The sequence below is a fragment of the Aethalodelphis obliquidens genome, unplaced genomic scaffold (genome assembly GCF_003676395.1).
Source record: "Aethalodelphis obliquidens isolate GAN/ISIS:26980383/991018 unplaced genomic scaffold, ASM367639v1 scaffold3, whole genome shotgun sequence".
Classification (NCBI taxonomy): domain Eukaryota; kingdom Metazoa; phylum Chordata; class Mammalia; order Artiodactyla; family Delphinidae; genus Aethalodelphis; species Aethalodelphis obliquidens.
The window spans coordinates 74,612,967-74,636,794 of NW_020837947.1; the positions used below are offsets into that span (position 1 = coordinate 74,612,967).

Below are 23,828 nucleotides of genomic sequence, written 5' to 3' on the forward strand. Positions count from 1 at the left end.
AGCATGATTCATTTGATTCTCATTTCCCTACACCTGGCTAGTTTTGCTGTTGTTGTTTGGTGTTTTTTTGCTATCATTGAGAAAAGGAAATGGTTTGATCTGCCCTGAAAGGCAGGTCCCCTGTGAATAGTGACAGGGATGGGGCTATTGGATATTTCCGACCAGCTCCCAGGGATTCTGAGGTTTGAAGGAAATGCAGAAGACATCAGAAATGGGTGCCAAGATCCCAGCTGAGAGGGGAGGGGTGGGCCTGCTTGACAGTGCATCGCCCTGGCCGTAGTGTGCAAGAACGTACAACCCCAACTGGTCTTGGGAACCTGACAGCCTGTGGTTTTTCACTGAAGGGGATGGGGTGTGTCCTTACTTTGCTGTGTCCTTGCCTTGAACCTTGGGGATTCCCCTCCCTTAACTTTCACCACCTTGAACCTTGTTGGCTCTTGGCGCTGGACATGCGGACAATCTGGCCAAAAAGGATGGCCGAACAAATGTAACCCAATCCCTGGTTCTAGCTACTGAGCATGGCTAATTCCTGCCCAAATAGTCATTTGGCAACTACAAAGAGCAAATTAATTACACTCCTGTGAGTTTAAGCGGCAGCAACAAGAAGAAGGTGAAGTAAATAACACAGAGATTGGACCTGAAAAGGACCAGGGGTGGGAAAACTGTGTAAAACACACTTGGGGTAAAGAATCTGCACACAGATTAAATGTGATTGAAGGCTGGGAAAAACAAAAAGGGGGTTCCTGTTGGAAGATCACAGAACGCCCTGGCCCTCCTTGCTAATGCAGTTACAAGGTGTGCTTGTCCAATCACTGAAATAATAGAGCCTTCAAAGGATGTGGCTTGTGGGGTTTTGCTCAGCTTGGGTTCCCTTTGAGGATGGGGGGGCCAGGGAATTTAATCTTGCCAAGGGCTGAGGAGCTGCCTAGCGCTGCCTGGGAAGCTGGGAGGAGGTGCTCTTCTAAGGATCTTGGGGTGGGACGTTTTTAATCTTGCAACTAGCGAAGAAGGTGGGTAGTGCCTGGCAAAACTGGAATTGGGGAAGGAAGGAGCCCAAGCAAATTCTAGTATAAAAATCACATGAGAAGCTTGTTTGAAACGCAGATTCCCAAGGCCAGCCATAAGAAATTCTGATTCAGTTAGTTGGGGTTAGGGTCTGGGAATCACAGGCAGTGTCTATGATTTGGGACCAGTGGCTCTCTGTCCCAGTTACTTTGCAAAAACTAAATGTGGTCTCTTCAAAAGTTAGCACTCAATCCAATTAGAGACTTGACTGATAAAAATACAAAAAAAAGACTATTCTTTTGCCACTTCTCGTTCATTCACCTTTGGAGTTCTTTGGCCTATTCACTGAAGAATAGTAACTTACCCAGGAATTACAGAACTATCAGAGGCAACAAAATATAATTCTAGTATCGATTTCTCCACAACTGCCATTACTTAGAGCAAAAGCCTGTCTTTGCCTGCCTGAAAGAGGGAAGGAGGGACAGATCAAGAAGGAGGTGATCCCTTCCTTTCAAGATTTCCTTTCGAGATCTGAAGACTAAACACCTTTCTTCCAGAGGAAGAAAGTGCTGGGAGCCCCAGAGATCCACAAGATTCATTAGGACTGTGCAGTAGCTTTAAGGTTTTTTCACCAAGACCCATCCTAAAAATACATTTCAAGACACAACCTACGACACACACACACACTCCACATACATGTACCTATGCGTGGTATGTGTTTACATGGAAACGTATGGAAAATGGAAACGCTTTATAAAACACGACTTGCCTTTACTGTGTGAAATGCACTTATATTTTCTATGCTCTGCCCTTTTTTCTTTTCCCTTCTCCCTCCCCCATCTTCCTTAATGATAGTCATGGTACCATAAAATGGTTTCATCTTGCTGTTTGAAAAGTGCTGGGGTCAGTGTAAGATTCCAACTGTTCTGAGTAGGAAAGAAGGGGAGAGGAGTTGGAATTGGAAAAGAGGTTTGTTTACTCACTTTTTCCTTCTTCCTTCTTCAGGAAGTAACTCTCTTCATTTATCCATTGTCTAAATTGGCTAAGACAGCATCCACATCCTGCAGAGAAGACTTTACAGTTTTAGAGGTTGATACATCAAAACAAGAGAAACACTCCTCGGAATTTACTGATAAACAAAGAAGTCTTTTGGGGCAATATGAGTATCAAAAAAAAGTAATAATGGCAATAGATTGAAGCATGCCAAATATATAAAAATCTGTGAGTTCCTAAAGATATTACAAAAAAGAAAGTCATTGACTACTTCTGGAGTTTTCTAGGATACTAATTCATTACTCTGAAAATTAATAAAGAAAAATGTCAAGCATTAAAATTAATTACCTGATAATGTTATTTAATACCTATTTGTAGCCTCTGCGTGACCAAAGTGGATTTGGCCATATTTATAGCATAAGGTTTCATTAGTGTTTTCCTATAATGTGAACTTTTGCCTTCTAATATGATTATAAAACTAACCATGCCTAATTTTGCTTTTTTTAAAAAATAATTTCATGTGAGTGGAATTATTCAGTGTGGTCTTTGGTATTTGCCTTCTTTCACATAGCATTTTGTTTTTGACATTCATCCATTCAGGAATATTTTATTCCTCTTTATTAAGCTGAGTAGTATTCTACTGTATGTAGTTACCATAATTTGCTTAACCTTTCACTAGTGCTTTTCCTGTATCTATTGAACTGATGGGGTTTTTTTCCCCTTTATTCCAGCAATACGGTGAGTTACATTGACAGATTTTCAGGTTAAACCAATTTTGCATTCCCAGGATAAACTTAACTGGTCATTCTCTTAAATGTTGTTGGATTTGATTTACTAAAAAGAACTTTTTAAATTGAAGTATACCTGATGTACAATATTATATAGATTCCAGGTGTACAACATAGAGGTGATTCACAATTTTTAAAAGTTATATTTCATTTATAGCTACTTGATTTACTAAAATTTTGTTCAAGGTTTTTGTGTCTATTTTATGAGGGATATTGGTCTGTAGCTCTCTTTACTTTTGTGGTTCACTGGTTTTGGTATCAGGGTAAGCATGATTTCATAAATTCAGAAGTGTTTGCAATGCCTGTTAAATGCCTTGCAGAACTTTGAGAAACATTAAATTATGCATATTTAAATTGTCATTTAAATATGTTTCAAAAATAAAATAATCTGTTCTGACCTTCAGTCTTCTCTAATTTCCATAACAAATATGGAAGGTGAACTCTGTTCACCTTCAAGCCTGGTTTGAAGGTGGCTGAATTAGTGAGTGATTTGTAATCAGATTTCAGGAAACTATTCCTAAGCAATTTTAGGGATTATTGTCACTAGAAACCTAGAAGGGGAAACCGAGACCCTTAAAGGTTGCCAGACTCTTCCAGATCAGAGTACCTTCCCACTTTCACAGCGCTCCATCACACAGCATTCATTACAAGCTTTTACAGGAAACTATATAAAGTGCCTGCTGTGTATACATTTACCTTATAAAATTAATGTGTCCATCCTTACTCTTTTTCTTCCTTATGAAGGCCTACACTTCCAACTGACACAATCCAAAAAGGGAGCGGCAAAACAATGAAACTACAGGATCCTGTGGCTTGGGGGTTACTAGTTGAACTGGGCATGCTCAGTCGCCAGGCAGATTTTTTTTTTTTTTTTTTTTTTCCGGTGAAGTGGAAACTACAACAGAGCGTACCGTGCGCACGGAGGTGGGCGTGCCCTCGTGGAGTTTAGAACGTTGCCGCAGCCAATGGGGCCTCGCGGCCGGCTGCCGGGGCTCCTCATTGGAGGAGCGGGGAGGCAAGCGAGTAGAGGGCCCCTGGAGGGAGCCGCGGAGGTTCAGGTCCCGGAGGCCGGGCTACGCCGAGCCTTGCGCGTGAACAGCTGCGGCGGGGGCAGCCTCCAGCGGCGGTGCCAGCAGTTCCAGCCCGTTGCTTTACTTTTTAGCTTCACCAACGTCATTATGCCGAAGAGAAAGGTAAGTCTTACCAAAAAACATTTCAAAGGCCTTCAAATTGCGCTAACAGCAAATCTTGTCATTGCAATGGATGGCGTGCAGTGCACTCGGTAGTAACTCGGGGGTTGCGAGTCTCTTTGCTTCTTCAGTGCTTGTTTTCAGTTGCCTGTTGCAGACATTGCGCCCTCCCTCTGTCCCCATCGATCTCTGAATGTTACTTTCTTTCCGGCGACCCGGCTTCCCTTCTTTTTGAACTCATTCTAGCCGGAATGGTTTCCACCTCGAACAAGAAGCAAAAGCGCTTTTCACCCCCGCTTCCAGGAGGGGAGTTTCCTCTTTACAAACTGCTAGGTTGCGGTTAGTGTGGAGGAAAAGCAGCGCGGGGTGGGGAACAAGTCCACGCATAGGGAGATCGAAAATGAATCCAATAAGTCGGGCAGATGTCGGGGTTATTCCCATGTGGGCCGTGCCCACGCCGGTGCGCAGCGATGGCTCTGAGGCTACAGTAGAGGGAAAGCCATGTTTAAAATAGCGCTCACTCCCCTGCTCGCCTGCGCTGCAGACCCGTATGTACCAACTCCAGTGTCAGGCAGGGCTGGGGACGGCGCAGGCGGGGCCGGGGTGGCTGGACTTGCCCGCAGTTGGCGGCGGCAGCCGCGGAGTTGGCCACACGCAGGACGGGACGCCGCCGGGGGCGCGCGCTCCGTGGCTGCAAAGGGCAGGGGCCACCGGGTACGATGCGGGGACCCAAACTCACACTCGGTCCCGGAAGGCGGGGTCTGCGTGCTCCCGCGCCCCTGGGTGTGTAGGGGGCACTGGGGTCACTCCTGGCGGACTATTATGTCCCCTTCCGCACAGGCCCCGGACACCAAGTAACTCGCATGGGGACGCACGTTTCCCTCGGAGTCCGGCTGCGACTTGTCATTGTCCCAGGGAGGAAGGGAAGGCTTTCCTCCCACCCCGAGGCAAAACCGCTGTGTAGCGGCTGTGTCTAAGAAAATGCCTTGCCCTCGTGTTTCCAACGCTGTTAACCAGTGAGGGTGTTAAATCTGAAGCAAAAGGGCAAATAATATTCTGCTTTATCCGTTAAAGATGGTGGAATGATTTGTGTGTGTGTAAATGACTGAATTATTTTTTAAATATTGAAGCTTTAAAAATACAGAAGCTTTTGCCATTTTATCTGTCTTTACTAAGAATTTGGTGGAAACTTGTCGCCTCCATTTTTAAAAAAACATTATTATTAAAAGTTTAAAAAAATCTTAGAGTTTATTGTGCGCATACTATGTGCCTCATAGTGTGGGCAGAGTTTGATTTAACATCTAGTTTAATCCTCTCGTTTAACCTTGACAGGGATATTCCATGGAACTGGGGCTTAGAGACAGGAATTACCCAAGGGTCTCAACAACCAATGGCTAGTACCAGAGATTTAATGAGATGCTGCAGGTCTAGAGGCTTTATTTTCAGACATTATTTACTCATTCTCTTCATTTAGTGGTGGGTGTGTCAAGAGGAGTTTGAAATGCAAAGAGACTCCCAGCCTAAGAAAATGGATGGCATATTGAGTACTAATAATTTAGGTTCATTATTTAAACTTAATTTTTATGAAAGTATTGTTTTTGCATTACTAGAACGAGGATATTAGAATGAGACCACAATTTTCAGCATTTTATCTTTGGTTTAATGACGAAGCTGGGAATTCTAGTAGAGTCACCAAGAAATGGGTTGCTGAGTGAGTTGATGCCATCTCCTTTCTTGGGAATTATTAACAAATTTAGACCAATAGTAGGTTAGAGGTGCACAAATTCTTTATTATAATGGACCCTGATGTGCCGGAATCCTTGTTGTCCAAGGGTCAGAGTTGGTGAAACCATTACTCTTACTTTTCCTCATTGCCCACCTCTCTTAGGGAAATAGAAGGGAAGAAAAGAAGAGCAGTAGAGGAACTGGCGTTTAACTATTGTTTTATTTCCCTAGAAGGCAGGGAAGAAGCTAGCCATAAAGAAGCTAGCCAGGCATCCTGGGACTAGGGGAAGACCTGTATGCAGGCACCTGTGTGGCATCCTAGGGACATCAGAGTGTTTTCAGAGGTGGGAAAGCTCTCCTTGGTTAATAGAAATGCTCTTCATTTATACCCATGGCCAAAAGACCTGGACTGGTACCTGGCCAGGAGCAGCCACAAATTAAACATGGCTTCCACGGCCATCCCATCTCCAAGGCAAACCTTGGAGCCGCCTCATGGAACCCTGGAGGTCACGGAAACTTACATAGGAACCAATAGTCATTAGGTAAAGGCTGCCTAGACGCAAAGAAGAGAACTGGAGCCAGTCTGTTGCTCTGCAGGATCTGTGAAGCTGGGGTATCATGTACATATTGCTCCACGATCTTTTTCTTGGCTGCAGTACTGCCTGTTGTACATTATAAGTTTCGAAAGTGTCCCCACAATGTTTTTTTTCTTTTTTTAACCGTCTTGGCCCCTTTTTTTCAACTTTTCCCAGAAATCAAGAAAGGTTATTTAATGAGCACTGTTGAGGCTGCAGAGTAAGAAACAGCACTAATAAAGTCAGTAGAAACATCTGGAATCCTAGCACTGCTTGCATGCCATAGGGATATGAAGTTTACCCTCATGGAGCTTCTGTTTAATTCAATGAGGTGATAAGAGTAGTGGCCACAAAACAATTGAATAATATTAAGCCTGTATATATGTCCCAGAATACATAGTATAGATTCTAAAAGCTGTAGGATAGATAAAGAAAGAAGGTTGAACTGGGGCCAGTCTTGAAAGTGTGTGTTGGCGGGGGGCGGTTTCAAATATACAAAGAGAAAAGCAGGCATTTTCTGTTTTCAGGCATTTGGCTGCCTCTTCTGATTGTATCTCAACATGACCAGGCCTCAGGTATATACTGTACCTCCAAGGCCACAGTATCCACATTAATAGAAAACAGTCTTATGACATTTCTTTTCTTTAAATATATATATATATATTTATTTAATATATATATATATATATATATATATATATATTTGTTTATTTATTTATTTATTTTTGCAGTACGCAGACCTCTCACTGTTGTGGCCTCCCCCGTTGCGGAGCACAGGCTCTGGACACGCAGTCTCAGTGGCCATGGCTCACGGACCCAGCCGCTCCATGGCACGTGGAATCTTCCCGGACCGGGGCACAAACCCGTGTCCCTTGCATAGGCAGGCAGACTCTCAACCACTGCGCCACCAGGGAAGCCCTATACAATTTTTAAAGGTTACTTTCCATTTACAGTTGTTACAAAAAAAATTGGCTGTATTCTCCGTGTTGTACAATACATCCTTGAGTCTGTCTTACCTTTGTGAGTTTTATCTATATCTTCGTGTGTGATAGTCATAACTACACGAAACCAAATGGTTTTTATAACTGCGGGAGTATTTTTTGAAGCAGTATAGCCCTCAGTGGTGACGAGTTCTTCAGTTAGCGTTCCATCCCTTCCCAAGTTGGTGAGATTTAAATAAAGTTGAGTTTCCTCTATTCATTACCTAATGGGTGGTGGGTCACCACCCACTAATTCCTAGACTCGGGTGGTGGTGGGACAGTGAATGACTGAGTTCTAGACTGTTCTGGTCAGACATCCACGAATGCTTACAGTGATCACGCTGTGATGTGATGACCTGATGGTCTACACAGAGACCTCAGCCAGCAAGTCCTAGAGCCATGGTCCTGGCATGAGTAGCAAACACATTTTCACATCCTTCTTTTTATTTTTCCAGTTCTTCATCACGGGAACTATTGGAAATGTCTAGTGTATCACATCAGAAATTTTCTCTAATGAGGCAGTTTTCCAGGAATTTGCAATGTAAACCCTAGTCTCTCTTTACAGTTAAAATAAAGGTTTAAGGAAGAAAAGTCTGTCTGCCTCTAGCTTTGAGATTTGAAATTACGTTTTATCTCTTTTCATAAAGTAGAAAGGCCCTGGGCTTGGGATGCTTAACTAACAATACTCAAGGTTTCTGATTAATCTTTCAAAGGAGTATCACATATTATAACACCAGAGACAGATTCTGTAAATGAAAATAGAGATAACTTTGACTACATAAAAATGAATATGTCAGTATGGCAAAGAAAAGAAAACTCTGTTAACAAAATTTTAAAATTTATGAACAACTGGGGGAAAAGTAATTTGTACCACGTATCACTGAAAAAATTGTGCTATTTTAGAAAGATAAGGAGGCTCACATGTCCTTATGGAAAAGATGTATATCCTTATAAGAAAATAACAGACTCAATAGATGAAAATGTTTAGTTTTACTAAAAGTCAGAGAATAGTATATTATTAACAATAATGAGATGTGAGTTTTTAAAACCAGTCTGGTTTAAAGAAAAGATTGGAAGTGTTACTGCCCAGTGCTTAGTGACACTGACACTTCAGCAACTCTCAAGCAATGTGGATGGGGGTATAATTTCGTTTAAAAAAAAAAAAAAGCTTTATTGAGGTATGAGGTACTTACCATAAAATCTGTTCATCTATTCAAAGTATACAAATCAGTGATTTTTAATAAATTTATAGAGTTGTGTATCATTACTATAATCCAGTTTTAAACCACTTCTATCACTCCAGAAAGGTCTCTCCCATTGTTGGCAGACAGTCCCTACTCCCACCCCAGTCCTAGACAACCACTAACCTACTGTCTCTATGGATTTGCTTTTTCTGGAAATTTTATATAAAAGGAATCACACAGTATGTAGTCCGTTACGTCTGGTTTCTTTCACTCAGCGTAGTGTTTTTGAGGTCCACCCATGGGTTAGCATGTATCTGTAACCTCATTCCTTTTTAGTGCCCAATAATAGTCTACTGTGTGGGTATTCGACTTTTTGTTTATCCTTTCACAAGTTGGTGGACATTTGGATTGTTTCAGTTTGGGGTTATTATAAATAACGCTGTTGTGAATATTTGTATGTAAGTCTTTGCACGGACATATTTTCATTCCTCTTGGGAAGTTTCCTAAGGGTGGAACTGGTGGGTGGTATGAAAGTCTATCTTTAAGAAACTTCCAAACTGTTTTCCAAAGTGATTGTATCATCAGTGAATGAGGGTTCCAGTTTTTCCACATCTGTGCTCATAGCTGGTATTGTCAGGGTTTTTTGCTTATAGCCTTCTAATTAGTCTAATTTACCATAATAAGTAATGATGATGAGCACCTTTTCATGTGTTTACTAGCATAATGGATATCCTAGGTGAAACATCTATTCAAATATTTTGCCCATTTTGAAATTGGATTGTTCATCTTATTATTGAGTTGTAAGTGTTCTTTATATATTCTGGACACAAGTCCTTTATCAGATATATGATTTATTGATCTTTTCCTTCAGTCTGTGACTTTTAAAGAAATTTTGTCTTGATGTCTTGCAAAGAACAGAAGCTTTTTAATTTTGATGGAATCCATTTGGTGTCCTGTCTAATACATCTTTGCCTAATCTAAGGCCACAGATATTTACTTCTAGAAGTTTTATAATTTTAGCTCTTATATTTAGGCTTATGATCCATTTTGAATTAAATTTGTGTATAGTATGAGATAAGGGTTTCAATTCTTTTGTGTGTGTGTGTGCGCGCACGTGCGCAATGTGGATACCTACCTGTCTCAGCACCAACTGTTAAAAAGACCATCTTTTTTCCACTGAATTGCCTAGGCACCTTCGTTGAAAATCAATTCATCATAATGTAAAGGTTCGATTTCTATCCTCTGAGTTGTGTTGCATTATCTATAGGTTTGTCCATATGTCAATACCACATTATCTTGATTACTGTGGTTTTATAGTAAGATTTGGTACTGGTAATGTCAGTTCCTCACTTTGTTCTTCCTTTTCAAAATTGTTTTGGCTATTACATCCTTTGCACTTCCATATAAATTTTCAAATCAACTTGTAAATTTCTACAATATGCCTGCTATGATTTTGATAGGGATCGAATTGAATCTGTAAGTCAGTTTGGAGAGAACTGCCTTCTTAGCCATATTGAGTTACCCAGTCTGAATGTGAAAGGGCCTGATATGTAGTATGCCATCCATAAATACCTGCTGAATTTAATTGCGCCAATATTGATATGAAACCTGTATTTGAGTAAAGGCTCCAAAATGCCAGGGTTATACATTTTATTCATTCCTTCACTCACTTCATGTTAAATAAACATTTATCAAGCATCACCTTTATGCAAAGTACCATCACCTTGGGAAAGTAAGCGCATTATTGTTTTTTCCAACCCTTTTTGAAGTGAATGAGTAAAGGCCCTTATTTTTAAGGATCTTTCAGTCTGACGGGGTACGTAATATACAGTCAGTGTTCATAATTCAGGGCAAGAAGTGATAATGAGCCACAAGAAAAACTATGAGCGCTGAGCATTCACAAGTTTGGTCAGACTCTGTGTCCAAAGAAAAAACACTGGCAGAAAGTTGTTTGGTTAAAAGGGTTGGGGAGGGCTTCCCTGGCGGCGCAGTGGTTGAGAGTCCGCCTGTCGATGCAGGGGACACGGGTTCGTGCCCCGGTCTGGGAAGATCCCACATGCTGCAGAGCGGCTGGGCCTGTGAGCCATGGCCGCTGAGCCTGCGCGTCCGGAGTCTGTGCTCCGCAACGGGAGAGGCCGCAACAGTGAGAGGCCCGTGTACCGCAAAAAAAAAGGGTTGGGGATTATAGTTTCTTTTTTTTAAATCACAAGAGGATCAGTGCTAGTTTGTTAATAAAGGTGATCTCTGAAGTCTTGCTTTCTTTGAAGTAGAAGGAAGTTAAATTCAAGGCCGGTTACAACATTTGGGGTTAGATTGTGTATGGTAGCTACCCTCACTCGTTAGTAAAGGTTCAGTGATTTCTTGGCCCCTATGCTTTTCTGTAACCACCCTCTTGTGTTTAAAAGGTGGTTGTCTGGGACCATGTTTCTAAGTTGACACATGTTATTTGATTGATTACCTAATTTTGAATTAACTTTGTAATCCTTCTAATTCCACTTGACCATAAAGTCTTGGGTGGCTCTGGTCTTTTTTTAATCCCCCTACCTCTCCTCGCACAGGTACTGTAACTGTTTGCTGAACGAGTGCATGAATGAATTGTTTTCAAGGGAAGAAGGTGGTAACTTTAATTATTTCATATCCTTGTTGGGGAGATAGTCCAATATAGCCTGGCTTTACTGTTTACTAGCTGTGTAATTTAGGGCAGGTTACTTAACTCCTCCCTAAGCTTCTGAGTTCCTAATTCTCTGAGACTCGGTTTCCTCATCTGCAAAACTGGGCTAAAAATATGTTCTACCTCGTTGGGTCGTCGGAGGCATTAAATGAGATGGTGAATGCACAGTTCTTAGCACAGGGCCTGGCGTGTGTGAGACGGTCAATGGATACTCATTATTGTAGTGCTGATACTTTTAATTATTAAGAGAACTGCAGTGAAATAACAGGCTTCTGATAAGCCAAGCTTCCATTTTGTAGGACCAATGGTGCACAGATCTCACCCTGTATGGCCAGTTAACTGCAATTATAGGAGTAGGTAGTGTTTTTGAAAGAACATAAGCTTTCATCTGGTGCATTTTTACATGGTTGATTTTTCTCAGAGAAAAAATTATGCTTAAAAATATTGCCACATAACATTAAAATTCCCTTGGCAAATCAGTTACCAGGTGATCCTCTTTTCCTATATTTTTTCCCCTAAAGCACTGCCTTTGTTTACATCAAAGTTAAATAGATTCCACTTTCCTGCAGGGTACAATTTGGAAATGGCGACTGAAGTAAACACCGTTTAATCTGTCTGCTTTCACAGTACCTGGTATGTTGAAATACGATGTTAGTCTCCTGAGTAATTTAAAAATCAGTGTTGAAGATAACGAACCGAATCAAAATGTTGAATGTTTTCTCCCACTGGCTGCTTATTTATTGTACATTTAACTGCGTTCTTGGAAGAGTTCAGCGGAATCATGTGTGGGTTCCTGGTCAAGGTATTTATTGAGTCCAGTATTTTTACATCTTGTGAGCATGTCCAGAAACAGGGCCATTTATATATGCCCAAGGCAAATGCATGTTCAGTCCCAGAAAGTAAATGATATGCATAATCAGAAGTAGGGAGATACAGAAAAAGGTTTTAAATCTCAAAATTGGTTCCAAAATTTAATATTTTAAGAAGAACTTATATCCGTAACAATATATACACATATTTATTCCCATTAAAATTTAAATAGCTACCACTTATTCAATACCTGGCTGTACCGGACGTGAGCTTTGTGCTTTATAGTCGTTAGAATAAAATAAAAATTAAATAAAAATATGTGAAGTTGTTAGAAATAAACCTGTGTGGCAAGTATTACGGTGCAATTTCATGTTATTTCATTTTATTCTCCCCGCCGTCCTGCGAGGCTGTCCTCATCTCACAGTAAATAACATGTAGGTGGCTTTCTGTGACTCAGTCACTGTTCCCAGCACTTTGCGTTAATGAGCTGAATCGTCCAACCACCCAGTCAGGTGTGTGCTCTCCACACTGACATCTTCAGAGGTAGCGGGTGGCCGAGCCGGGAGTGCAGTCCTGGCTGTCTGGCTCCAAAGCCTGTGCTCTGAACCACCGAGCCCTGTGGCCGGTCCCATCCACATCCACAGTGAGAAGACTGGGATTTAGTGCAATGAAGGCATTTCCCCTGGGTCACACAGCTGGGAAGGGACAGAGCCAGGAATTCTACCCCAGCCCTCTTTTACTCAAGCTTTTTCTCCTAACCATGACACCACAGTACTTCTCGTAAATATTTATTTCTGTTGGCCTCGTGTATTTTTATTTAAATCAAGGTGCCCAACAAATGAAACAGGGAAGATTCAGGAGTTATGTAAATATGTGAGTGTCCATCTGTTTAAAATGTTGTCTTCATTAAGATATAGGCTGATGCCGTTGTTTCTAGGTACCAGTCATAGGAAGGTACCCCACAAGTCATTATTATCTGTGATCATGCCCTAAGGCTGCCCTCAGGGTCCAGGCCTCTGGCTTCTGAAAGATGTACGTTATCATGAAGCCTTCTGGGTGTTTCAGGATCTAATGGACTGTAGGGTCATATACAAGGTATATATATGACGTTTCCTCATCCAAGCCTTGGTATCTGAGTATTGAGGGTCTAAAACTTCATATTTTCTCAAATTCCACCATGAAACTGCTGGATTTACTATTTCTAAGATGTATTGTCTTCGTTAATTTGTTATATTTCAAATAATAGGGATATTCCCCTGTGACCAGAAACATGTAAACACACTTGCATATTATACAATATATTGAGAGGTTATAATGTAAATGTTTAGCCACCATTGCTTACACATTGGATTTTAAAAATGAGCAGGTGTTTTGTTTTAGCAGGTGCTAAAAGCCTCATAGTTTAGCAAAGCTGTTGGACCTAGAACTGGATGGAGTTTTATTTCAGAGTCCTGGATTACCAAATGATTCATGTTTAATTACAAAAGTTATTTTTAGAAGACATAAAGTGATATTATTTTAAAATTATATCTTTATTATTCTGACCCCATACAAAGGTAAATACAAAGTTTACCCCAAGAGATTTTTTTTTTTCTTTCTTTCTCTCTCTTTGTTTTTTCTTAATTGGGTACAAGCTGTGGCTTTTTACAGTACAGTACTGGACAGAATTTGTTAAATCCTACTTCGCAGGAAGTTGTGAGTCTTGGGCCTGGTGTATGTAGGAGGTAAACATACCAAAGGCTTGAGGTGATCAACGTGTGAAGCTTTGAAGACTTCTTCTGAAGTTTCATATATATGCCACATAATACAGTTTTTAACTGTATCTTTTCTATCTACTTCTCATTGCTTTCCTTTATCGCTTCTCTTAATTAAAATTTTTAATTTTACTGTTCCCCCTTTGAGTGGTCACATGTCCATCACATCAGAGCTAGCTGATTCATTTTGCAAAAATATAAGAAACATCATAACTGTGTTTATCATTTAGTAGAAATAAACTCATGTCTGAGCAAATAGGAAAATAAAGTCACTATCTGATAACGTCCCTTTAAAATCCCTGGTGTAAAAGTTGGAAGACTGGGGTCTAGTGTGGTCTCCACAACTCTTTATTGCGGGAAAGTCACTTGACCTCTTCGAGTCTCTATTCTTCATCTGTAAAATGGGAATATTAAGACAGTCCCTGTGTATCTCAGTGCTACTGAGAGGATCAAATACAGCAACAAGGTGAAAGTATACAGAGAAATGTAAAGTACTGTTAAAAATGATAGAACTGATTTGGTGTGTTGCCTTTACTTTTTTTTTTTTCTGTGGTACGCGGGCCTCTCACTGTTGCGGCCTCTCCCGTTGCGCCGCTCCGCGGCATGTGGGATCTTCCCGGACCGGGGCACGAACCCGTGTCCCCCGCATCGGCAGGTGGACTCTCCACCACTGCACCACCAGGGAAGCCCCTGCCTTTACTTTTAATAGTGAGATAAAAATACTTGTGTCTGTGTGTGTGACCATTTAAAAACCCAGAATAGTACATTTATGTGCATCTCAACATGTAATTTTTTTCCTTTTTTGTCAACATGCAATATTATTTATTTTAATTTTAATTTTTTAACTTTTTTTAGAATTATCTGACAAAAATTTATTTATTTTTGTAAGTTTAATCTTTTTTTATTTTTATTTTATAGTGGAGTATAGCTGATTTACAATGTTGTGTTAGTTTCAGCAAGGTGATTCAGTTATACATATATCTGTTCTGTTTCAGATTCTTTTCCCATATAGGTTATTACAGAATATTGAGTAGAGTTCCCTATGCTGTACAGTAGGTCCTTGTGGATTATCTATTTTATACATAGTAATGTGTATATGGTAATCCCAAGCTCCTAATTTATCTACCCCCTCACCTTACCCCTTTGGTAACCGTAAGTTTGTTTTCTAAGTTTATGAGTCTGTTTCTGTTTTGTAAATAAGTTCATTTGTATCATTTTTTTAGATTCTGCATTATAAGTGATATCACATGATATTTGTCTTTCTCTGACTTACTTCACTTAGTATGATAATCTCTAGGTCCATCCATGTTGCTGCAAGTAACATTATTTCATTCTTTTTTATAGCTGAGTAATATTCCATTGTACATATGTACCACATCTTCTTTATCCATTCATCTGTCGATGGACATTTAGTTCCTTAAAAAACTAAAAGTAGACCTACCATATGATCCAGCAATCCCACTCCTGGGCATATACCCAGAGAAAATCATAATTCGAAAAGATAACATGCACCCCACTGTTCATTGCAGCGCTATTTACAATAGCCAGGACATGGAAGCAATCAACATGTAATATTTTTAATGGGAAATTGTGTCTTGCTATTCCAAGAGGCTCACAAATGAGGGGGAGTAGGAAACACTCCATTACATATTGTGTGTTGCTTGGCTGGGTCTACAGGTTAAGATGTTTCCCACCCTGGAAGCGCTTTGCTCTCCTAGCATCCCAGATCTGCACACAGTTTTGAAATTGGGAAAGCCAGCAGAAACGACTTAGAGTGGTGTAGTGGATGAGTCGTGAACCTGAGCCAGCCTCCCTGGCTCTGAATCACAGCTCTTCCACTGACCAGCAAGATTACCAGCTGGGTCATCTTGGGCAAGATGCTAGGTTATCTTGCAAGATGCAAGATTACCTAACCTCTCTGGCTTCAATTCCACATTTATACAATAGACATGATACTGTTTACCAACCTCACAGGATTGTAATGAGGAGATGAACTCATTCAGATCATTGTCTTGCACATGAATGCAGTACAGAATCCATGTTTACTGAGATTATGGTCATTCCTTTGGGTCTGTTCTCATGTCCTTTTCTAAGACTCCCATACCTGGCATCTCTGTCCTAGACACTTACATAATGTGATTAGTATGTACACGAGCATCTCACAAAGTCAGGCAAGTGAGAGCTTCAGGTCCATCCTCTTCGTTTTCCTCATGAAGAAACTCAGGCCCAGGGACATAAGATACAAGCCAGACTGGGGTCAGGCTTCGGACCTCAGCTGGGACCTTCACCCACGATCCCATTCACACAACAGGGAGGAAGAGATAGCTGTCATGAAAGAGGCAGCTCAGACCAAAGAGATGTGTGAAATATTTTAAATTATTTCATATTAATGATATACTTCCATTATTAAATTATGTGTATTAAATTATGTGTATTTATGTGTATTAAATTATGTGTATTTATATAAGAAAAGTTCACTGAACATACTTGAAGAGGGCTTTTTCTTTGCCTCCAGTTATCTTTTGTAATGGAGTACAGTGTGAGATAGTTTCCCTAAAAGTATCTCTCAGAAAAGAAGAGTTGCTGTTTACATCATTTCAGCCAAAGCCTTCTAAAGCAGAGTTCTTACTCAGTTACTTTTATCTTGAACAACAAAATTTTATTTGGGGAAGACATACTAGCCTCATGGCCTTAATAAGCTCTTTGGGCTTACAGAAGTTGATGAAATTAATAGGCACAAGCAAGGAAGGAGGTAAGAATGAAATTTGATATCAGTTTGATTATTAATCCTTTGCATGTGATCTCTCAATCCTAAATGCTGGATTTTTAAGGGTTATTTTAAAGAAAGCAAGGCAGTATTGGAGGATCCCAAACATATACTTACAGCATGAATGAAAAGCAGCCATGCTGATGTTAAACAATGGTCCTTGTGGCTTTGAATAAAATTTTCAGTGTCTGTTTCATATGTCAAATTCAAATATGTGAATATTTGAGTTTAAGGGAAGTACCTGGTATTTGGAAAACTTCATAAGAATTTCCTGGACAGTGCCTCCATTTGTGGAGGGGAATTAATCAAGTAGTTGTGTTTATGTGTTAACTTTAGCAGAAAAGTAAAGAGTTAGTTATGGACACATTTCAGTCTTTCTCGGGGTAGGTTGTTTGGATTTTTGTCCTAGAATGTTTTCTCCTCGTCTAACCAGCTTACTATTGGACTGCCTTCTTTTCTCCAGCCTTAGGTTTATAACAGAAAATGTAAATTGATTTTAAAAGAAAATGTAAAGAAAAATAATAATAATTTAAACATATTGACCAGCAAGTTAGAGAAAAGTCCCCTCAAAGTAATACATTCCCCAGGTGAAAAGAAGTGGTTGTTGGTTTGTTTGCAGGGTTACGTCTGCTCCCAGCTTTCGTGCATCAGCATGGATGACCCAGGAGTTGAGACTGGATTTGTTCAATGGCTGCTGGTAGATGGTTACTTGAATTTCATAGGTACTCTAGGCTCTCAACAAATTCACTTAAGTTATAAGCAGTAGCCCTTGTCACTTAAAATCTTAGAAGGAAAACTCTGAGAGCCTACACTTCAGTAAAGACTATTTGGAACTTTAATACAAGGTCCAGAACTCTTTGCTGAGAACCCTGAGCCCTGCTCTTTCTCCTGTGGCTGAGAAATATGGCACCAGGAGGTACTAGTCTTTTGTTCCTAGCTTCCTGACACACCCTCAATGTTTTTCTCTGTAGTGACAAACTTGGAGGCTAAGGCTATGTAGTGCTTGCTGTTCCCAAGCAACTGTTGAAGGCTATAAGGATTTTCTCATCTTCTCTGATACCTTCCTGAGTTTAGAGCGACCCCCACAAGAGCCCCCACAAGAGCCCCTGTGTAAGGTGGTAACCACTGTTACCAGGGGAAGGAGAAGCAGGAGAAGCTCAACAGTTGGTAATTTGTCCTGTTGATTCCTGTGGATGGTCTACAGAATGAAAATTCCAATTTTCTTTTCTTGATTTCCTGAGAAGGGCTGCTGCTACAGTTATCTTAAGGAAAGACTGTTGTGTCCCCTTCAGTGTATTTCCGTGTCTTCAGATGCAGGACCCAGGCATCTTTGTGAGATGGGAGAATGGAGACAGTGCAGTTGGTCAGCTGCTGAAGGAAGCCGGGCTCCCTCTGCCCGTCTCTCATCCTACACTCACCCAAGAGGGACAGTTCTGAATTCACGTTTGTAATGCTCTTGGCTTCCTGTTTTACCCAGCTCCAGATTCCTTCATATCAGCACAAATGAAATGACTATGAATTGTATGTCTTGAACAGAAAAGGAAGAGGCAGTGTGTGGGCCAGACTTATAAGCCATTTAAGAAAACACTGGGACTTCCCTGGCGGTCCAATGGTTAAGACTCCACACTTCCATTGCAGAGGGCATGGATTTGATCCCTGGTTGGGGAGCTAAGATCCTGCACGCCGCATGGCTTAGCCAAAAAAAATAATAAAAATAAATAAAGAAAATAACTTTTAAAAAAAGGAATACAGAAAGCACTAATAGTCATGGAATTTATGTTGGGAGTAGATGTGGCACTGCCAGCTGGGCTTTGCTTCCACTCCCCTACCCCCTTAATATTGGTAATCTTTTTAGGGGGTTTCAAGTACAGAAAAATTCAGGAAATAATATAACATACCTATTCACCCATCACTCAGAATTCACACATTTGAACTTTTTTTATCCTATTTGCTTCAGATCTTTCTAAAAATAAAATGTTACAGATCAAGTTCTGAACACCCCCTTGGTTCCCTTCCCTTGTCAGCCTCCCTGGAGAGAAGCATGATCATGAATTTGGTGTGTATCCTTCCAGTCCATGATTTTATATGTTTATGATGTATATATCACATATAAATCCATAATATTGATTTGTTTTAAAATTTGTAAAAGTGGAATCATATACCTGTATTGTTCTATGTCTTATGGTACTTGACATTATAATGAATTAATATAATTTCTTTAGGTTTATTATGATAACTAATATATTTGGACTTTTTTAATGACTTATTTTGTGGTTTCTATTTATTATGTGTTTCCCTTTGGTTTGCTTTTTTCTCCCCTGCCTTTGATTGTAAAATTTGCCTTATTCCACTTCTCCTGATTTTTAAGTTTATAGATCTTACTTATTTTCTTAAAATTTTTAATGCCTGTCTTTAAATTTTGTTTTAACAGAGTCTAAAATGACTCTGTGTCAGTATCATTCTCCAGAACAAAACCAGGACCCTCCCATGCTGGGGGTGAGGATGATCTGTTCCCCCTCCTCTCATCTTTTGCGGTTGTTATTGTCTAGAATTGTGCCATCCAATATGGCAGCCATTAACTTCATGAGTCTATTAGCCAATGAGAAAGAATGAGCTGAGTTTTTAAAATTTTAGTTTTAATCAATTTAAATTTAAGAACTGGTATTAGATTCCGTTATGGAAAATTTTAAATATGTTTGCAACAACCTGGATATGTGGAACTACTATAAACTTTATGATCTCTAACATATTTAGAGGGTCAGGTACTCCTGGTAAAAACTTAACATTTGAATGGAGGTGTGCTGTAAGTATAAAATACATGCCAGGTTTTAAAGATTTAGTACCAAGAAAATTTGTGAAATATCTCATTAATAATTTGGATATTGATAACATGTTGAAATGATAAAACTTCAGATATGTTCAGTTAAATAAAATCTATTATTACAATTAATTTCACCCATGTCTTTTAACTTTCTTCATGTGGCTGTTAGAAAATCTAAAATTACGTGTTATAATTCTATAGGGCAACACTAATCTAGGATTTCTACTGAAATATTTTTAAACACACAAAAAATACGTATTAGTATCTACAGGTAATAATTAGATTTGCCAATATATTTTATACATTTTTTCTTACATATTTTCCTTCCGTCTTAATTCACTTTTCTTTTCGCTGAATTTGATTATTTAGTACTAGATCCTTGTTGAAAGAAAGGCTCTGTTGGTAGTAAACTCTCTTAGTATTTGTATTGACATGTCTTGATTTTTGCCTTCACTCTAGAATGATAGCTGGGTACAGGATTCTAGGCTGACAGTTTTCCTCAACTCCTTGAACGTTGCTTTGTAGTTTCTTATAATTTATAGATGCTTGAGAAGTAATTCTTTGAAAATAGTTCATCTTTTAATTCTGATAACTTTTCAAGATTTTTCTCATTTTCCTTGACCTTCTGTAGTTTTATTATGTCTCATTGTATCTGTTTGCTTTGTTTTGTTTCCAGTTTGTTCCTTGGTGTGAGTTTCCCATCTGGAGATTCATGACTTCAGTTTAGGAAAGTTCTCACCCATTATGCCTTTGTTAGTATCTCTGTGCTCTGCTTCTGAATGTCTATGAGATACAGGTGGAACCTCGCAGTTAGCCACCATGTCTCCTAACCTCTCTTTCATATTACCTCTTTATTGCTCTTTCCTACATTCTGGGCTAATTCCTCAGCAGTCCGTGACAATTCATTATTTCTTCTACTGTCCCTGGTCTAGAGTTTATGTTTTGAGGTTTTTTATTTCAATGAGCCTACTTTAATTTTCAGAACTTGTAATTTTAAAAAGGTCAACTACCTGTTGATTTTTGCCAAATTTCATGCTCTTGGCTGACTTTGGGTCTCCATTGGGTCACCAGGTGTTCAGTGATCCATCTGCCTGCCAACTTGCCCTCAGATCATCTCTCAGTGGTGCTTCTGACTCCCCCAGAATCCCTGCTCTGCCTTCCATCAGGCCACCACGTGTGTCCCCCACCCCTTGCTGGCTCTCAGCTCGGTCCCCATCTACTTGGGTGCTGAAGGAGCCTCAGATATGTGAATGAGATCTTTTGGTTAGACCATGGTTCTCTGCCCTTTTGACCATTGTGGGTTCCAACTGGATTAGCATAAGCCTGCCCTGTCTGGGGGAGTGGGGCAAGACCCCTCTGCCTTGGAATTCCCCACATCCCGTCTAACTCACTTACCTTCCCGTCAGCCCACAAGGTGGTTGAAGTACATCTGAGATCATCTATGTACACCCCCAAGCCTCATTTCTCCCTTTTCTTTGTTTTTATTCCTCAAGATCCCTTGGGACAAAATCTTCGGGCTTCTCTTTTAATCCCTTCATACCATGATCTCCTGCTCTCTCCAGCCTCATGGCTAAGTGTTAACGGTGGACAGAGTGTGTGATAAGACAGCCGGAAACGGTAGGTCTTTCCGAAATCGTGTACCTGTTACTCTGTGTAACAAAAAACAGACGACAAGGTTGCAGGGACTCTGGTTATAAGGAAATGTGCTCAACCTCAAGGCCCTGTTCAATATGATATATCATATTTGATAATTCAGGAGACATATATTTTGTTGTACAACATCTGTATAGCGATTCAGTCTGAAATGCTCTCCCCAACATCTGGCTTGAACATAAACATGACCCTCTGAGTTAGATGTCATTATCATCTATCAGATGAAGAGACTGACCACAGTGATGAACTCACTGCCCCAGATCACACGTCTCCTAGGTAGAGAGCCACGACTGAAGCCAGTGTCTTGACCTGCATGTGTGCCACCGTACCCCACTGATCCCAGGGTGAAGGTCACTTGGGTCGTTCCTGACTTGCAGTTTTCTATGTGCTTGTTCATAGAATGCTCTTATGGAGAGGTTGAGCTTTGCTGGAGTTGTATCTCTTCCCCTCTCCAGTCTTAGGTTCATTCGTTCATGCATCTGAAAGTATTAACATTTTCAGTTACACCTGCTTTTTTGGTGGGGTCTTTCCAAGTTTCTCTTTTTCAATAATTTGCATCCAATCCAAACATTGTTAGGTCAGTGTTTAGAGAGTGATCTTTCAGTCATATTGCTGTCACAAATCCACTGCCTAGAAGAATATTGAACGTAATGTCACTAGCATCCGTTTAAGCAAATCTTTTAATGTCAGGTAACATCAGTAGTAGCCGTGTGGTGCTTCTTTAAAAGCCTATCAGTTACAGCTGGAGGGTACCCCAGATTGCATCTACTGAGTGGCCTGATAAGTGAGAATGAGAGCCCAGCACTTTAGACAACAGAGGATCTGGTTTGTGGCCAGAAGGGTCAAGTTTGTAACCGTGGAAATGAGCAAAGCCAAATGGCTCACCTAGGGATTCGATTTTCTAAGATTTTTCTGTCTCTAACTCAGCTGGCTGATATAGCATGAGATCTGTGAGCCAGACATTCTTTGCAAGAGAGTGGGGACAGAAAAGAGAAGTTCTGGGACTCCACCCCGTCCCCCGCCACCAGTCCAGTGGTTAAGACTCTGAGCTTCCACTGCAGGGGGCACGGGTTTGATCCCTGGTTAGGGAACTAGGATCCTGCATGCCATGCAGCATGGCCAAAAAATAATAAATAAATAAATAGAAATTTGCACCAAGAAATTTAACACAATTTAAAAAAAAAAGAAAGAAAGAAAAGAGAAGCTTTGTTTTCCTTGATGATAGAGAAGATTCCATGGATGAGGGAAAAATAATTGGTTGATTTGAGAAACAGGAGAGAGCTCCATGGATCTGGGAGGTTCTGAAGAGAGATGAATCGGTAGACGGTGGGTAACAGTGGGTAACAGGCAGCCCCAGGGAAGAAGAGAAGGTTTACTGTGTCTTGAAGAAAAGCTTTTGTCTTTCTCAAAGTCTTTATCTACTTCTGACCTATGTTTTACATATTACTTTATAATCTAAGTGTTTATTTTCTTTGGCTGTGCTGTGTGACCTTAGTTCCCTGACCGGGGATCGAACCCGGGCCCTTGGCAGTGAAAGCACAGAGTCCTAACCACTGGACCACCAGGGATTTCCCTATAATCTAAGTGTTTAAATTTAGCCTTAACTTTATGTGGACTTTCCATGTAGTCACATAGCCTAACTATTTTTAATCGCATTGCATTAGTAATTATATCGTTTATTTAAATATTTCTCTGTTATTTATTGATCATGTGAGTTGTTTCTAGTTATTTCATATTAGAAACAGTACAAACAAAACCGTATTTTTACAAAGTCTCTTTCTTTGAGTCTTCATGCCAAAATTGGAATTACTGGGTCATTATATGATTAGTCCTAAGTGTCTTTTTCATATTGCCAGGATGTTCTCTGAAAATATTATATTAATTTACAGTGTCACCAACCCCAGCAAACAGTGGGGTTTGAATGTTTTTCTCATTTTATCAGATGAGGCGTTACCGCATAGCTGCTTTATTTTCCCAAGCGAAACATTTGTGCCAAATGTCATTTGCTCTTTGTATGTTTTCACCCTGGGAACTCCGTTCCTATCTTGTGTTAAATAGTTTTAATTTTCTAATTAGTTGAATAGTTTTTATCTTATTTATTGTCTTTAGCCAATAAAAATATATTGGGATAATTGATGTGTCTCATAAATGTAAGTGTATTTCCCCCGTTGGGAGTCAGGTTTGAGCTGTCGTGAGAGTGGGAGGGTGCCTCCCCCCGGGGGGCGGGGGATGGATCAAAATCAGGAAAGAAATCGGCTGGCGTGGCCGGGCGCTGGGCCATCCTACCGAGGCTGGGAGTGTGGGAGAGAGCCTGGAGCTGACGATGGAAAAATAGGAACTCACGATAAATGTATCAAGTCGTATCAAGAAATGGGCTAGAAATCAAAGCTAGGCGAGTATGGGGTGAAAGTACGCTTTTGCGCTTGGGTTAGGTTTTCCCTGCTCTCACCTTAGGGAAACAAAGTGACTGGAACATGTGTTGGGTCCCAGGCACCCCTGCTGCTGACTGCTGGGTCGCTGTTCTTTACCGCGCAGCAAGAGATCGATGAAAATTCCTTAGAGTGAATGTGCATTGAGAACGGGCTCAGATCAGTTCTTGCAGTACTTCCTGGTATAATCTTAGAGCAGTTATGCAGATAAATGCAGTGTGTGTGTGTGTGTGCGTGTGTGTGTGTGTGTGTGTGTGTGTGTGAAAGTGTGTGAAACATATCCTCTTACAAACTTACTTTTCCCTGCAGAATATCGTTGGCTTATGTGGTCTTTTAATATGCATTTTCCAATTTAAATACAATTCACCGAAATTCTTTCTTTCTAGTCTCCAGAAAACCCAGAGGGCAAGGATGGCTCCAAAGTAACTAAACAGGAGGTGAGTGTATCTTTGAAATCCTGTATTATTAACTGGAATTTTTAAT

At 40.3% G+C, this 23,828-nt stretch overlaps 1 protein-coding gene across 2 annotated transcripts in view; it reads left to right on the plus strand.

Moving 5' to 3' along the window:
- Nucleotides 1–3,788: 3,788 nt before the first annotated feature.
- HMGN3 (high mobility group nucleosomal binding domain 3) overlaps nt 3,789–23,828 on the plus strand; it is a 32,974-nt gene continuing 12,934 nt past the window's right edge. Inside the window, exons 1-2 of one of the 2 annotated variants that reach the window (XM_027092013.1) lie at nt 3,789–3,979; nt 23,732–23,782. In XM_027092013.1, the coding sequence (XP_026947814.1) occupies nt 3,965–3,979; nt 23,732–23,782 (66 nt within the window). In that variant the 5' untranslated portion in view covers nt 3,789–3,964. The remainder of the gene's footprint in view (nt 3,980–23,731; nt 23,783–23,828) is intronic. The other variant, XM_027092001.1, reaches the window with a different exon arrangement.